Here is a 16,386-nt window from a genome sequence, read left to right on the forward strand (position 1 = left end):
TTAACATTGAAAGCTCAGGACATTAAGGAGGCTTACTTATTGGTCCTGAAGACCGATACAGTAGCGCTCGGGTTGTAATTAAATCAAATTAGAAGGGTCGTGTCCAGCCACTCCCGCTTGCTAAATGCTAAGCCCAGAAGAGATTCTCCTAGCACTTCCGCACCCATTACAAGCCAGTTAACCAGCTTCAGGCTTGTACCACGAATGTGCAACGGCCTGAGTACAACCACACGTGGCGTCGTATTAGCTAGCAACCTTCATAATCGATCATAGTTAGTCCCAGGGCAGACACTGTGGTGTGTCGCTTCCAACAATTTTGCCAGTTCAATGCACACACTCGTGAGTAACAGATGCAAAAAAAGATGTAAAAAGTTGTATTTTCTTTCTTTATCTCTTTCCCTGATAGATTCCCCTTTGGAGACTTAAACATCGTCGCGCTCACAAACCTGATCTCAGGGTAACGCGAATCCACAGATGCATCGCTAATGAATCTGCCTCCTTTATCGGTAACGCGACGCTTTGACAAGAACTTCGCGAAGCAGATCCTCCTTACTACTAACCGCCCTGCTATTTGCGGCTAATCACTTTGCGTTGTATACAACAGACCTCGCCGCGTGCCACAGACCTCTATGGATGCTTGCCCCAGAGTCACGGCAACCGTATGTTTTACTATTTTCATGAAAAGAGAATTGCAGCGTAACACACGTATTCACTGTAGACTGAAATTATTTTGTCACATCAGGCTACATTATTAAGCTTGACGTCATGCGACTTGGCACAAAATGTTGTTTAATAGCAAACAATTCATGAACAGCAGAACCGCGGTTGCTGGATATAATACGTTTAGTGTATTCCTGACCACGATGAAAGCTTCATATGCACTCAGCAGGCCGAGCACATTTATGAAAACCTGCAGTTTGGTAGCCTCTGGCTTAGATTAGTTCTTATTACTGAACGCACTGTGCTTTGCTCTCTCTCTCCCTATTTCCATGCATGCTACGTGCTCGTTTTATGTGATTTCCTGAGCTTCATTGTACAGTTTAGCAGGAGCCAGTCAGCGCCCACATGAGCGTGCCTTCTTGTTATCCATATTTGCGTGGCCAGCACATCAGAAAAAAAAGAACAACAAGAAACTGCAGTGAGACTTTTTTTCGGTATTGCACTTTGCTGCCTAAAAAGTAATAATGCTGCAATTATTCTTTTTACGATGAAGCAAAAATATTTCTAACGTTGAGGTGCTGACGAAGAAAGCACCGTTTAATTTCTTGTAAAATTGGCGGTAAATATAGAAGCAGCACGCATTCTGTCTAGCGAATACGAGAAACAATGGTTTCTATTATAGTCGATGACAAAGAAACGCTGGAATGAAGGTAACGGAAAAATATATTTAGTGCCTTCTTCTTTCGTTGGCACAATCAGATATCAAAGCACAACTACGTTCCTTTCTCATTTATGACAGTTTTATAAGAACAGAACCTTTGTTTAAGAATAGACTGTGGAACGCATTTCCGCCTGATGACTTTGAGTAGAAAAGTACCGAGATACAGCTGTCATCGTCGGCCGAATGAATACCGTCGTTGACAGAAGGAGTGTTTTGTTAAGCAAAGATGAGATGTTCCTAGTCAAACCGCATCCATCTATGCAAGTGGCTGGTATTTCACAATACGCAAAATTGTCATTTAAGAGCGGCAACAACATGCCAGACGCACCTTGCAATAGGCTTGTCAAAATCTTTTTTTTTTTTTTTTGCTGTATGCAGCGGTCGCTGTCTTGTCTCCCTGTCTTCAATTCAGACGTTACGCTATGTTCGTTTATTGTACGAAGTTTGGTTTGAGCTGAATTCTTCTTATACCTTCACAACCGTGCACAACCTTATATAGACGCAGATGTGTTTGCCGTGCTTGAAAAACAAAATCCAAAATAGAAATTTCGAATAATGCCGTCAAGAAGCGAGTTTCACAACGGGCACAACGAAACAAAGACGTCCGAGCGAGAAATGCCACAACAGCAGATAACCACAAATCACGTACTAGATAATTGCATTTATTTTGACCGCGTGTTAGCGCGTTTACTAAATGAGAAATACGCAGTCGATCAACAGCAACAGTGTGCCACTTACCTGGCTTGCTTCATTTGCACGGAGCAGGAAGTGACGTGATTTTCGGTCTGCTTATTTGTGAGAGCAGGTCGTCTTGTACAAAACTATTACAAAACTGTTTGTATGGTAACGTCTTGTATTGATTTCTAGCAAATGTTTATATTTATTCCTAGCATCAGTCTCTACAGTATTGCTAGTAATCGTATTTGAATCATCACAATACGATTCGGCTATCAGCCCAAACATCTATGATTTTCCCTAATGATATAACAGTACACTTTGATTAATTAATTAATTAGTTATTTCAATGACACTGATTTTAGCATACTTCCACTGCAGCTGAAGCGAACACGATCTCTCTCGGCGACGCTGTGGGCACCGGTACCCGCCTGCTCTTTCATTAATGTGTGAATTTTATTGACGTGGCAAAGGTCTCTGTATCTTCAAAAAATGTTAACATTGGCGACAACACGCCATGCGTCCGCTCTGTGGGTGGTGGCAGTGGGCTTGCAAGCTTAAATAAGCTTGTACTTGAGCAAGAGTGTGTTTAGGTTAGGTTTGCTTATTCATTACTCTGCTCGCTGAAAATTAAGCAACTGAGAACTTAAAAACACTGTAGACGGACTAGGGCCAACTTTGCCTTTTGTCTGTCTACTCTTATTGTATAACCAGAAAACAAGTGTCGCTGCCTCATTAAAAAAAAGGGAAAAAGAGAAAAAGAAGAATGGTATTTCATCCTGTAACTCTTTAAACCGACGCTTAAGGGCGAATCATCAGGAATTCACGACCAGACTTGGTCGTTTGGTCTTGTCGATTCGTCCTCGGAGCTTCAAAAATATATCAAGTACACTTGATGCACGACTGCAGGTTCCGATGTAACATTTCGTCAAAGCACAGAACAAATGTTTCGTCGCTAGAGAAGAGACGGAAACGTCTGAACTCCGCAGCCAATGTATAAGTCCTCTAGTGTACACGCCCAAAACAATTTTTTTCTGACACACCAATTTCTGCGCACTGCGAGAAAAATGCCATAGCGATTTGAGAAGCTTGGCAGTAAACAAGGTAGTCACTGGACACGAAGCTATTGCTTGAACGCTGAGTACGTGGCCTCTGGTTCGTTTCCCAGTCGCGCGGCCGCATTAAAAAAGGAAAAGAAATAAAGAGAGAGAGAGAGAGAGAGAGAGAGAGACCCATGTGCCGAGCTCTGGATGAATTTTAGGGCTTGACAAAACTTCGTCTGGTCGCAATTGATCGTGCTGCTAGTAGCGTAAAACAAAACAGAAAAACACGGACGCCGTCCATGTAATCAAACTAGAAGGTTAACAGAAACTAATTACCGAATAACTTTCAGCCTTCTTCGCAGTGACAGCGACCAAATTTGAAATATAAGTCTATGAAAGGTAACGTAGACACCACTCGTAAAGGGGGGGGGGGGGGAGGTTGGAGGTGTAGCCCCTGCGCGGTCGTTCGGTCGCGCAGTAATTTCAGATGAATGCGTGCCATCCCATTGCGCTCAGTGCCGATGACGCGCACTCTCTCCCAGTCAATGTCATGGCCAGATGATTCAGATTGTTCAGTGTCAGTACTTGTCGATGAATTTCATTTTTTTTAACATGATGGCAATGATGCTTCAGTTTTCTTTCAAAAGTTACATGTCTCGCTCATACAAACTTGGCTGCTGTACAGACAAGGCACTCGGTACGCCGCAGAACTTTAGCATTCGATGTGACAAATATATATATATATATATATATATATATAATATACTCTACCTGGCTTGTCAATAAACGCCTTTCGTGGGCGTAACAGAGTGGTGGAAGCATCGGCTGTTCCTATCTAAACACATGTAAAAGAAGAATTTGTTTTTCTCGTTAACTACTGCACCAAATTTGACGAGGTTCGTTGCATTTAATAGAACATTTTAAAATTTAGTGACTGTCGGTTCTCAATTTTCCATGTAGGGCATAAATGTTTTATAAAAAATTGGTATAGATCGCAATATTTCAGAAAACGAAACTATGAAGTTTACAACTCTGTAACTCACCAATGAAAAACGACATCACAATTATGTGAATTGCATCTAACAGTACATCTCAAGGAAACAAAATTGACGTGTTACAGATGAATCTAAAAAAAATAGTGATATGGAAATACAGCCTTTGCAGAACCCTTGTGCACAACGTAACAAGGTCATGTAAGATATAGATTGGCATACGGAATTTGTCCACTTTAAATGCTCTAATGAATGCCGTTACAGAATCGCGATATCTGTTCTTGATGCAGAGCTATTAACTTGCAAACATCGTCCTTCTATTTTTTTCGAACTCTCAAATTTTTGAAAATTCTAACAATATTCAGGCCCTGAATTGAAATACCGCAAACAACAGTCACTAGAATAAACCTTTATCTTTCAAATACCACACATTTCATTAAAATCTGTCCAGGCGTTATCGCAGGAAAGTGTTTCTGCGTTTTAACAAATGCTTTTTTTTTTTGAGGTCAACCAGTGCTACGCGAAATGCCACATCTCTAACACCATCTAACACCACAGCACTGTCACTGCTTCACGCATGCTGCAGGCAACAACCAAGACGTAGCCAAAGTGAGGGCGTGCACTTCGACATCAGGGCTCACCTGCTGTTGTAAGCACATCGGGGCCGCGGGGGTGGTGGTGGCCAGCGTAGTCTGAAACAGGCGTTGTACTTCTTTTACGTTTCTTCTTTGAAATTAACGATGGTGTGTGTGCGTGTGCGTGTGTGTGTTTGTGTTTGTGTGTCTGTGTGACTATCTACTTCTACTCGATACTCATAGTAATACATCGTGAGAAGAAAATTATACGCTAAGAGAAGTGACCTAGTGGACATTTCGTCTGCCGCGTATGCGCAGCCCAGTCCAGCTAACTAGAACTTCAACAGCAGACGAAATGGCCATGTCCACCAAGTGGACGTTTACATAATACCTACCCAGCAAGGACGCCGGGTGGAGCGGGTGGAGCGTGCGAACTAATGAATAGTAACTTAGCCGCTGCAATTTGGAAACGTGCCGGAGCATGAAACAGAATAAATAGTTTGTGTCATTACTGACGCAAAATTGAAAGACATTTAGTCGATGTCATTACCACGTTCTCGTTGCCGACCGCAGGCAGGCAGCAAACGCTAAATCAGAAAGAACATGGGTAATAAAATTCACGGCCAACGCCTGCCCTCTCCTCACCAACACTACCGGTCCTAATTTACCTTGCCGCCTGGCTGCTTACGCGTCCCCTGAGCCAAGGCATTACCTGGTAATAATGAACGACGTGAATCCGGTTTGTATTACCTAGTGACAGGAATAACGCGATGTGAAAAACATAATTGTATATATAAAACTCGCTGATAGAAATGAAGCAGTCTAATAAAGCCGAACCGAGAAGCACACGAAAAGGCAAGTCGCGAAGGAGCTACCAACAGATATGGGCATTACACCCCCCCCCCCCCCCCCCGCCCTTGCTTTCTCGGTTTTCCTAGTCGCCGACTCCACAACTCTTTCTTTTCTTTCGTATTTCTTTTTCTTTTCTATCACATATCGTCTACTAATTTGGCCGGGTGATTTTAACTACTCTATTCCAGACAAATCCATTCTGTAGCTTGAAAGGTGTTGGTGAAATGTTGCCCATAAACGAGCAAAATAAAATCATTTTAAATGCTAAGATAACTTCTTCAGTAGAGACCGGCAACAAGTGTAGGTTTTAATGAAACCACGGCTGGCCGAGGATGAGCAGACGCAGATGCGTATAACATGGACAACGACCATATAAGAATATATGAATAAAAAGAAAAAAGAAAAAGGGAGAGACCGGTAACAACACCTGCTTAGTTTCGAAGACGTACCTGAACACGAAGCATTATGCGTTGATAGCGGAACACGAACAAGAAATAACACAAAAAGAAACATCTGTACACAATTGCATTCTGTGGACGCGATTGTGCACTCGATGCTTTTGTAAAATATTTCTCACTGCAAGTTCATGCTGTAATCAAGTTAATCCAAGTTAGTTTTTCAACATTCAATAACGCAAGAAAACAGCAGATAAATAGAACCCAATGAGCATGGCTTCCATTACGCAACAGTGCAGAGTCACCGAATCAGAAACTAAGGACAACTGCAAGTCTAATATCTACAATTAATCTGTTCACATACCTCTTAACATGGCAGACTACTGGAAGGTATTAAAATTGGAACGTAATGCTTGAATGTACTTAAGAGGGGTGGCAAACAGCTGACAAAGTTTACCGCGAAACTTTTATTCTAACCATTCGACAAGCAGTTGCGAGCAAACAAGTTAGTCAACAAATTTCTTAAATGTATCGCTTTTATTTTTAAACAATCGCTGTTCTCGTTACGTAAAGAACCCTTCTCGGTTACACTTGAAAATCCACTGTTGGAGCACAGCCTGACAAAAATATCAACAAAACGTGTCGGTGTAATAAGATGATTTATTTATAGCTTATGCTTTATGTCATACAGTCAAACAATTGTGTAGAACGCTCTTATCCTTCACTGCAAGCGGTTAACCAGTACTTTTGATCCAGGAAGTAACACTCACAACTGCGATCCACATGGGCGCTTACTCCATTCGATGCAGATTTCAGGGTTGTGCTAATATGATTCGGAGAAAGTGTACTGACAAGAAGCACTGAACAACACCTGTGAACAAGTATAACGATTTGGACAGGTCAAGCTCCTTCATACGAAAGAGCTCCTCAGAACGCAACCATTCTGATATTTGAGTGAAAACTGAAGCCGATGAAAAGCACTGCGGTTCAATAAGTCAGCAATGACAGTGTATTGAAATTTAGAAACCGGTTTCTCCTGTCAATGTTACGAATGTTCATCATCGGCGGACACGTAGGACACATACCAAGCGTTTCATGGTAAATCGTTCAAATGTAGTATGTCAGATCGTTCGAATATGATTCGGGACATTTTTCTGTAGAATACACAGCTGAACCATCATACAGCCATAGTTGACATGAAAGATCAACACAACAGGGAACATCCAAAAGCTTCGAAAGCGAGCACTAAAACATCATTCGAAGATGCTGGCAATTACTGAAGTACATAGCATGTAAAACTAAGGCGTTTGCACAACAACTTAACCTAATCAGCTGACTTGCGATTACACATGGTCAAATTTGTCTTTCGACCAGCAATCGGATACCGAGCCCGTCATGTGCAGTTTACCGCGACGCAATGCGTAAGTGAAACTGCAGCATTGTTCAAGAATGCTGCAATTTCATTGAGCAAAGCATGGTCAACGTCTATGGAGTCCACATCTATGTAAGTTGCAACATGAGAAAGCGAACAAATGCAGTACACGAGAGCACAGTCATTTGGAGAACATCAGCACACTACACGCATGCGTTGATGTTGCTCTACGCAAAGCAGCGAACGAATGTGATACAATCATAACGTGCTACATAGCGCAATGTCATCTTGCACTTAAATTCTGTGAAGCAAAACCAGCAATAGTAATGAAAAACAAGTAAAAGACTGATCCTGGACAATATTTTGTTTGAATACGTTTCATTATCCTTCTTTTCACATTTAACCATCGTCTCAGACGCTTCCGCACCGCCATCATCGCCGGGATCGGCCAGTCGGCGCGACGAAAGAAGAAAAATGAAATCGATAGTTACAAAATACTGTCCTGAATCGCTTTAGGATGAAGACAACCGCAAGCGAAGAACTCCGAAGTCTGGCAAGACTGTGCAACCAGACTTCAGGATACTCTCGCTTCACTTGACACCGCTTGCACCAAAACATTGAAAATTAGCAAATGCTGTGCGCAATCTTTCAAATGTCACATTGTGTCACTAACGAGTATGATCAGTGGCACAAGAAAGAAGCCGGGACGTCGCGCCCTGCAGAAGGAGCAGACTGAATGAAGCCAGCTTTCAAGGTCTTAGCGTGCCTCGATTCGAGCAATCATGACCGGGACGCACGGTAGCGAGAGAGAGGGACCGAGAGAGTGGAGGGAGGAGGGAAGGGACGATGGTCTAGAGCAGAAGAGAACAAAGAAAAAAGATGGCGGAAGACCTTCGGGCATGCCCACTGGCCACACGGTGAGGCGGGGCCATGTTCAAGGAGATCTCTTTTACTCACGCCCTCCTCTCTGCACCTCGCGCCTTCCTGCCACAAATTTATCGTTCCATCTAATGGGGATCTTCCCGAGCGGATCGTCCTCTGTGACGGCGCCGCTCTCAGCTATGCGCGGTCGACTTGTTACAGCTCGGCTTTTGCATGCAAACCCGCGCGTCCGCGCCCGAAGGGCCGCTTCCGCCAACCAGAACGTATTTGCTTGCCTCGGTCGGTATGCAGATACGTCAGTTCAAGACGTCACACCCGGAGACATGGCGCCGGCAGGATGGCAACGGCGGCGATTGGTCGCCCCAGATACTGCCACGTGTGTATTCCCCTGCGAGCCACAGCCGGGGCACTTCTTTCTTTTTTTCCCCCGTGCTTTCATCCATTCTCTCTGTCGATCCTGAGAACAAACCAGGAGACTCAAGATCGTTGCTTTACAGTGCAAGAAGCGAGTACTGCCAGTTATATTCAAATCGGTTTCGGTAAGCGCGGAACCCTAAAACCGGAAAGAGTGCGCGCGGTGTTGCAGTGCGCGAACAATGTAGGTGTGCTGTTGCTGCACGGCACGAATCTTGCGCAACAGGCCTGCCCGCCGCCATTGCTGTAACGGAAGCGAAAAATGTCTCAAGACGCCTAAGATCACAGAACGCGCACGTAGTTCCGCAGAGGCGTCTCCGGGGGTGCAGCTCAGCGGACGAAAGCTCCGGAGGAATGCAACTTCCTCGCGCCCTCTTTCTTTCTCTCGCCGTTGTCGGAAACGGTGCTGGTCGCGGATGGTTAACCCTTTTGGCGGCGCCCAGAGAGCTGGCGCGCGCGAGGCATAAGCAGAGACACCCACCGTTGGCGGCGAACGAGTTCGCCGTGCTGACCAGGGCCGGCGGTTTGACCACGTCCGTTGGGGGCGGCTGGTCGAGCAGGCTCTTGGGGTCCACCTCCTCGAACACTGCTCGGCCGCTCGCCTCATCTTGGACCTGGGCCCGGCGCAGCGCGACCTGCTGCGCCATGACCACCTGGCGCTCGGCGATAAGCCTGCACTTTGGGCAGACACAGATGCGGTACGGGCAGTAGCGCTTGTGGCCACGCACGGCCACTTTTCGGTTGTGGTTCCGGCACCGGGCGCACTGGGGACTCCGGGTCGTCGTCGTCCCCGAAGTAGTTGTCTTGGTCGTGATGGCAGAGGTCGTCGTCGCCGAGGCGGCACCGGAGGAGGCGCCCGGCAGCTTGCTGGGGACCTTCCCGGGACCGTCGGCGGGCGTCCGAGACTCCATGAGGATCATTTCCCTAGCAGGCCGCCCGGGGAATTCCCTGGTGCCCGGTGAACGGGGAACGCCAGCGACTCCGATCTCTCCGTGGTCGCGGCAGCCGCGCCGAGCATCGGCCCGTCTCGCGCTAGCTTGGTTAGGGGGATCCCCGACACCGCCGCGCCAGGCGACCGGAGCGACGCGCGGCGGATAAAGTACAAATCGCGCGAAGAAAACTCGTCTCTCTGCCACCGTCTCTCCTCCTCGCCTGACTTGACTCAACTTCACAAACGTAAACGACGAGGTAAAGCCACGTGACGAGTTCGCCCCTGGCGCGACCTGACGGACGAGGGGAGAACCGCCGCGCTTATAGGCGCCGGCGCCTGACTATTTTGTTTTCCCTGGTTCTTCTCTATGCGCGCGCGCTTCGCCTTGACTCGTCCGGCCTGGCGGTGCGTTGAAAGGAGGCCCCAGACGGAAAGAACATTGCTCCCGGCGGCGTCTGCGATGTGGCTGCGTTCCGCGGCTCGGTTTGCGAAATCGGTTTTCGCGTCCGTTGCGTATTAACATCGTGGTTTAGGGGTGCTCACGCTCGCTATACCAGTCGTGGCTTCCTGCAACAATAAACTTGTCTCTTGTATTTGTATATGCGACCTGCGGGCGCGCAGACTCGCTGAATCACGCAGGATTTCAGAACTTGCTTTGAAAACCTCACATAGCATGACCGTGTCAGTGTGTGTTATATAACTGCCTGCCTTGGTGCATACTCGTAAAACGGCAGAACAATTTAAAAAAATTGAAAGCACTGATGATAGCTCTGTCTTTGTCGAAATTTGCTAAGAGAAGGAATTATGTTGTGAGCTTCCAACGCTCATAATTGACTGATTTTTGCTAAAATTAATACATTTTGACCTGTTTGGTGAGCCTAAACACAGCGTCATTTGCTATGCGCTTATAACTTGTACTCTTGTATCTTCTAACTTGTACATCTAAAAGCATATGTGGAGGCAGTATTGTCCGCCTTTAGGATGTGGCATCACTGTTAGGCACGTGACCAGATTTAGTTCGTACCGCTAACACGTTTTCATCCTATGCAAACAAACAAACAAACAAACAAACAAACAAACAAACAAACAAACAAACAATTTCTATTTCTAACAGTTAATGATTTATAGTGAATGTCTTCACTTCCTCGTAGCCATCGTTGGACTTGCTTGAAGACGCCGCCTTATAGTATACGTTCATTATTTACGGTACATATTTACGTATATACACGTACGTTCCCGGTGTTTTACACCCTGACTACGCCACTGGTCACCATGTAAAGCATTTTAATGCGTTTGCATCGTTAGCAATTTGGAAAACCTCTCTACATTTTCCATTCATTAAAATACTTCTTCTTCGTATGCGGTTATTGTACTCGACGCAGTGCATGCGAAATATAACAGCGCCTTATAAGTGACATGGGTGAACGGTCCGTTGCAATTGCTGACGGAGTAATACTCGTATGGTACATCTCTCTCACCTGAAATATACGTACATTTTATGAACTGTTTTGTTTCCTCTTGAGGTACCGCGGTGATGTGCATGTGCTGGAGACGCAATGTAGTTAATACTCTCTGTCTTTTAGGAATACTTTTGTGTAGTTGTTAATTGTGGTATATTTCGTCTATCAGGTGTAATGTTTGGCGATACCTTAGGTTTGAACCCTTATGTAGAGCCCGGTCCGCATTCATATTGCCTTTGCCGAGACAAGGAACTTTTTATTTAAAATGACATAACTAGCTGTCCCACACAAGGTGCTCTGTCATGTATAGCAGGCTGCTGATCACACAGTGAAGTATTAGGCTAAAGAAAAACTGAATTTTCAGGTTCAAACACATGTACAACTCAGAAATGCTTCAATGTGTCACACGCGCAACTGATGAAATTTGTTATCTTAAGTAAAATAAATGGAATGATAGTGACTGATTTTCGTATAACTATGATTTTGGCGTTCGAATACCTTACAAAAATTAGCAAAATCCCGATGCTTAGAAATTGGAACGTTAATTTTACAGCGTCCATAACTCCGCTACAAATATTGATATTACATTTCCGTGAACTGAATCTAATAGCGGGTTATAGATGTTGTTAAAAAAATTAAATTAAATTATGGGGTTTTACGTGCAAAAACCACTTTCTGATTATGAGGCACGCCGTAGTGGAGGACTCCGGAAATTTCGACCACCTGGGGTTCTTTAACGTGCACCTAAATCTAAGTACACGGGTGTTTTCGCATTTCGCCCCCATCGAAATGCGGCCGCCGTGGCCGGGATTCGATCCCGCGACCTCGTGCTCAGCAGCCCAACACCATAGCCACTGAGCAACCACGGCGGGTATAGATGTTGTAAACATGCCTTTTCAGTTTGCACGATGTGCACAATCGTATTTTGTGACCGCGGCTTACAAACTACAATCTATTTTGAACGCAGCAATTTTTATTGGAAACGGTTTGGAAGTCGACCAATTAGAGCAATTATGACACATGGACAAAAAAATACAGAGCTGAAACTTTCTGTCTTGCGAAAGACTTTATTGCCGGAAAAGAGTGCAAAAATAAATAAGTAATAATCATTACAAAAAAAATGGCGTTCACAACTTGGGACTCTTATGTGCATTTCAATGCGACGATAACTTCAACATGAAATCTATTTTGTTTTTTTTTCTAATTACGAGCTACCGCTTGTACCTGGTTGGTTGATTAGCTTGTGGGGGCGAGTGCAGTGGAAGAATAATGTGTTAATTTAAAGTATGAATTTCAAAATACAACAACATTTATTTGAAGTAAACTATTTAAGATATACTTACGAACTCCGTGATCTAGGCCAAAGAAAAGTGTTGTTTATATAAATAAAGTAGTAATAATTTTCTTACTAATCTACACAGTATCCTTTCTGTACGGTGTAGTAATGCACGTTGTAGAAACCGAAATGTGTGCTGAAACTTAAGCATTTCCCACACTCCCCGCTACTAAGTAGACTACATTTATTTAGTTCAGTTTTGTAGCTTTATGGAACCTTCTATTCGCATCTGTTGGGCCAAAGGTCTGCGGTACTTTTTTGCCTAAGGCGGTGCAACCTTATCATTATTTATTTTAAAATATTTCATTCATGCAATTCCGTGCGACATGTTAAGTTTAGTTTTTTTTGTGCGTCGTCACGGTTAGGTTGCCTTGTGGTCAGTGTATTAAGTTTGAAGAAGCCGGGTAAAACAATTTTATATCCTGCTTTTATCATTCAGTGGGAAAACGTCCAAACACCCACCTGCCTGCTGCCTGCCGTAAGGAAAGCCTGGCACTTGAGTTGACTTACATATATAATGCTTGATTACATGATTTTTCAAATTCAGTTTTTTGTGTAAATCAATGTTCACCGGTGATGAAGGCAGTCGCTGCGTTACGGGCTTCTCGATTTTCAAGCTCGATGGGTCGTTTTGAACGCCCCGGCTGTGGCTTATCCAACTCTGGAGCCAAAACTTCTTTAACCGATGTTGCGAGCGAAATGGCACAGTGCTATCTGTGGGACCAGAGCGAAAAAGAATGCTCCTTGCGCATTTGCAGTGCTGCTATATCGCGTATTTGACGGCTTTGAATCATGTGAATCTTGCGAGTAAATAAACTATGTGACGTTGTCGTTGCGTCATCGTTGTTAACAGTGACCCCACGAACGCTCTCGAGTTTGTTTTCGACAAACCGCCTGATTCTTGGTCCATCATCTATATGTCACAGTTCGAGGCTGGTCATCGTTGGTCACGTATACCATTGACGCTGTTGTGACGAGTATGTCGACGAAGAATTGTGGGCCAACACATCGACATCTTTTTAAGAACCATTTCGACGAACACGATCTCCTTCTCGTCCGCCACTGTATTGCATGTTGTCACCTCCGAAAGGCATGCACAGAAGCCACCGATTCCTGAGTCTGTGCGCGACACGCAGCAGTAATTTCCAAGCATTGTGTATGAGCGCAAGCGCAGTGCTTAACCTCGCCCGGCTCCCAAAAACACATTGCTGCAGTGACCTCGAGTTCGAGTCTTTGGGGTGGTGGTTGCGGACATACTTTCCTTCGCCCTAGGGCTATAGTGATGTTTAGGACGAGGAGGCGGCCTGGGGAGAACCGTGGAGGTCGCCTTCGGCTTAGCGCAATGGACTTACAGCCTGACGGCGGGACAAAGCAAGCCCAGATTCGAGCTCTTGACTGTTGCCGCAGTAAAACACAAGCACCTACACAAGTCACCGGCTTCTCTGGCAGTCATGGAGGAAAGAAACAAAATAGTAGAGGCCCTGACGTCACGTTTCTGAAGCCGGAACTGCAGCCATGTTGGTGTGCCATCTCCCTGTGCGCTTCCAATCAGCTCGCCGGATCATATAGGCGCTAATTTTGAACTTGCATTGCTGCGAGGTCGTAAAAGTGTGTGCTGCTGACACGCGTCAGAACAAAGCTCTGAAACTTCTGTAACAGTTTTAGGGAAGCATATGCGCTTCTGTGTTTTAAATTGGCACGTTGAAGAAGACGACGAAGACCCGCGCTGGGATTGCTTGAATGTCTCTGTTGCTGGCTGACACTCACACTCATGGACTCTAAACACAACTTTCAAGCTTACACACCACGCTTCAAAGTCGGCTTGTTTAGCGAACATGATGTGGTTCGAGAAGCACACGTTCCTAAAAATCTTATCTTACTTTTCAGAGGCCGAGAGCAGCAGCGATAGCTTCAGGAGTGCTGTTGCTATGGCAACGTTGACGTTTGGAGTACCAGTCCCAGTGCTCCTTTGCGAAAAATAGCACGTGATTTCCGCCACGTTTCTCCAACATGTCGGTGCTGGCCGAGGCCTCTCCTTTTCCTACGCTTTCCTTTCTCCATGCTGGCAGTAAAGCGATAGCGTTTACGGCATAACGGCGACAAAAGCGATTCCCACCACCATCGTCGTCAGACCAACCGTCATCCGTAGCATCACGGACTCACGGCATCGCGAAGTGAAATAAAGTTTCTCGGGTCACCGAGTGTTAAACTCACGTCTCTGCGCCAATGTGCTGTTGGGAGCCCGACGCGCCAGCCTGTGAGCTACGGCGCAACATTCGCGTTTAGTAGTTTGTGCGGTGATTTGTGCGTCACGCCAGTTCTGAGAGCAGTGCCATTTGTACATGTATTTCGTAGGCCACAGCAGCCAATAGTGTAGCGGACGTCGTTGCGCACGTCGCAAAGAATTAGTTCTTAGGAAGGTGCCAGAGTCCCCAGTGCAAGCCTGCTACTGTCGCAGAACCTTAGTTCAGAGCCAGAGAAATCGCTGTACTCTGCTGACCACTTTTTCTTGTAATCTCTCTGCTCGCCCAGCTCCGCTGCAGCAGATTGTTCGTGAAGTGAAAATATGCCTTTGTCGGTTCAACATTGCATCAAAACCTAACCCACAAAACATCAGTATTCGTATTAGTTTATCATTATTTTTTTTTAACGCATCCTAGTTGAACTTTCCGGCAGGCAGTGTATGCCAAGTTGCCAAGTGTCTCGGCTTCTCTGCAGAACTGAGTGTAATGCGGGCAAGCAAGCAGTAACTTAGGCCAATGAAATTGGTGGCGTAAATCAGTATTATCAAGGTGGTAGAAACGTGCATCAGTGGTGCACAAACGTAGCCACTGCTAACATATTGATTTCAAGCCGTCACACGTCTTTTAGCTACCGGTTGCGCACCGAAGGGTAACGCGTGTACTTTAAAATCAGTTTAACTTAAAATATAAAAATGGGGACTTTCGAAACGAGAATACTTGTCAGGTGACCACAGACGAATGCTTATAAGGTCAAAGCTACAAATTCAAACCTCGTTCAAATGTAATTTGCTTCCAGAATTTGTATGAGTGAAAACTATTTGGGGTTTCTGTGCAAAGAAAAAGGCGTTGGGTGACAAATCTACTGCAAGCTAGAATTAACGACAAAAACGTGTAAATCATTCTTGAAAGTTTACATACATACATACATACATACATACATACATACATACATACATACATACATACATACAGATGTTAAGGTGTTTGTCAGATATCAGTTTCTAAAGGAACTTGTATATTGAAGTGACTGAAAATTTCGACAGGTTAAATATTATTTTTCTTATGTATCATCGAATCCTTCTATAAAACTTGAGTGAAAGAAAATATGGCTTGACGTGGAATCTCTACACGCCAGTGGAAGTCTTGGCACTGCGGTACCTGTCTTCTTTCCTTCTTTTTCATGTTTCATTTTAATTTGCAGTGAAACAATAGCGTCGGTTACCCGTTCGCTTCACATCTAACGTCTCCTGTTTGTCTTTCAGGTGCGGCATTCAACAAGAATAGGAGGATCGTGTCTCGACAGGCTTCTTTTCCTCCGGTCTTCTTCGCTGCAGTGGGCATGGCGAGCGGTTCCAAGAAAATAAACTTGACTGGCAGTTTATATATAACCTAAAAGGAAAAAGGCAAATGATGTCAAGATTTCGTGTGCTGTTTCATTATATTCATTCGAATGTCCCAATAAGAAATTACTTTGAGAAAAGTAGTATTGTGAGAAAAAAAAACGATCACATATGATACCGTTACCAGTTGACTTTTTATTGCGATAATAATTATACAGATGCTAGAGGCGTCCCTAGAGACACAGATTGCGCTGGCAGCAAAAATGACAAATGGGAGTGGAGGCACCGTCAACGGGGGCTACCTCAATCGCCTCAGTGGCGAAGCCAGGGCAGCATTTGGTAGCTTGCCGGCACGAGCATTGTGCGCACGCAAACCATAAGCAGGCTGTACAGTTCCTGACATTGTTCTAAGCGCCTTGACGGCGAGGTACAAGCGAATGGACAATGCGTGCGTCCACTCGCTTGTCCTTGTCTTCAACGCGCTTAAAAACAATC

At 45.0% G+C, this 16,386-nt stretch overlaps 2 protein-coding genes across 19 annotated transcripts in view; one reads left to right on the plus strand and one right to left on the minus strand.

The window, feature by feature from the left end:
- LOC139059244 (protein doublesex-like) overlaps nt 1–9,723 on the minus strand; it is a 64,589-nt gene extending 54,866 nt beyond the window's left edge. The window contains exons 1-2 of one of the 2 annotated variants that reach the window (XM_070537396.1): nt 9,063–9,723; nt 4,733–4,783 (exon numbers count right to left, since the gene is read on the minus strand). In XM_070537396.1, the coding sequence (XP_070393497.1) occupies nt 4,733–4,783; nt 9,063–9,501 (490 nt within the window). In that variant the 5' untranslated portion in view covers nt 9,502–9,723. The remainder of the gene's footprint in view (nt 1–4,732; nt 4,784–9,062) is intronic. The other variant, XM_070537397.1, reaches the window with a different exon arrangement.
- Nucleotides 1–15,962, plus strand: part of LOC139059245 (uncharacterized) — a 349,734-nt gene extending 333,772 nt beyond the window's left edge. For 9 of the 17 annotated variants that reach the window (XR_011514019.1, XM_070537402.1, XM_070537404.1 and 6 more), the window contains 2 exons: nt 10,664–10,718; nt 15,814–15,962. Coding sequence is in view for 9 of the 17 variants with exons in the window: in XM_070537402.1 (XP_070393503.1) it covers nt 10,664–10,718; nt 15,814–15,915 (157 nt within the window). In the remaining 8 variants the exon portion in view is untranslated. The remainder of the gene's footprint in view (nt 1–10,663; nt 10,719–15,813) is intronic. The other 8 variants (XR_011514018.1, XR_011514017.1, XR_011514020.1 and 5 more) reach the window with 1 other exon arrangement.
- The last annotated feature ends 424 nt before the right edge of the window (nt 15,963–16,386 follow it).

This window comes from Dermacentor albipictus, chromosome 4 (genome assembly GCF_038994185.2).
Source record: "Dermacentor albipictus isolate Rhodes 1998 colony chromosome 4, USDA_Dalb.pri_finalv2, whole genome shotgun sequence".
Classification (NCBI taxonomy): domain Eukaryota; kingdom Metazoa; phylum Arthropoda; class Arachnida; order Ixodida; family Ixodidae; genus Dermacentor; species Dermacentor albipictus.